General features: G+C 53.5%; 1 protein-coding gene across 1 annotated transcript in view; it reads right to left on the reverse strand.

Moving 5' to 3' along the window:
• VOLCADRAFT_117790 (uncharacterized protein) overlaps window positions 1–1,100 on the reverse strand; it is a gene marked incomplete at both ends in the record, with an annotated part of 23,460 nt that overhangs the window by 9,414 nt on the left and 12,946 nt on the right. Inside the window, one exon of the mRNA XM_002951194.1 lies at window positions 686–947. Coding sequence (XP_002951240.1) covers window positions 686–947 — 262 coding nt within the window. The remainder of the gene's footprint in view (window positions 1–685; window positions 948–1,100) is intronic.

Here is a 1,100-nt window from a genome sequence, read left to right on the forward strand (position 1 = left end):
GTATGGAAAAGGTTGGGTGAAGGTGGGGAGAGGGTGGGGAGAGGGTGGGTAGAGGAAGGGTAGAGGGTGGGGAGAGGGTGGGTAGAGGGAGGGAGGGGGTGGGTAGAGGGAGGGGAGAGGTAGGGGAGAGGGGGGGGAGAGGGAGAGAGATAGACCGAGAGGTAGGTAGGTACATACCAACACATTTATACATATAATACATAGTATCTATATTCACTGTATATATGCACCGTACATGTAAACTTGTCGAGAGAGAAACGCGAGTCGAAGGAGTGCGGATTATAAGCACTTCCACCGCCACGCCATCCGCTCTTGAGCGCGCTACACAGCACAGCTGCATACAATTGCAGCATCGTGTCGTACTGCATGACTTCTGTCTTTTCGCTCTTTGTGCTTCTTCAGTGATTCAGCGGACATACACACTTAGGCGGTTTTTCCGTGGTAGCAGTCCCTCTGTGGCCAGTGTCGTCAGGCCTGGTCAGATACTGTAACGTTCACATGCTTGGGCAGCCAGAACAGACATAAACATACAAACAAACGTAGAAACGTACAAACAAACAAACATACATGCATACATACATACAAACAAACAGCAAACATACAAACATACATACACATACATACATAAACACATACATGCACACATAAACACATCCACAGGTCGCCAAGACACATCCACACACACGTGGCAACCTCCCCAGCCTCACCGCCACCGACAGCTCCGCCGACCCCCAACATGCCGCCCCCATTCCGTCCCCCCGGCGCCACCGACGCCTCCTCATCCACCGCCGCTACCCACGGAACCGCCGGCAGCACCGCTTCCACCAACTGCGACTGGCTGCCGCTCGCGAGCGCCGCCAAACAGCTGCGCATCTCCAGTCCCGGCATCAGGCCGCACAGCCGCCACCAGTTGCTGCTACTGCTGCTGCTGCTGGTGTTACCGGTCCCTGTTTTCCGTGCACGTCGGGATTAGGTAGGTGGGCGGATGTTGGAAGTGAACGTCGAAGCTTTTTCAAATGTACATGTTGGTACACAAGTGTGGTTGTTTTGTGGAGGGAGCGCACGTCGGTTACGTTTATAAAAGTGTAGAGATTGGCCAT

This window comes from Volvox carteri (genome assembly GCF_000143455.1).
Source record: "Volvox carteri f. nagariensis unplaced genomic scaffold VOLCAscaffold_22, whole genome shotgun sequence".
NCBI lineage: Eukaryota > Viridiplantae > Chlorophyta > Chlorophyceae > Chlamydomonadales > Volvocaceae > Volvox > Volvox carteri.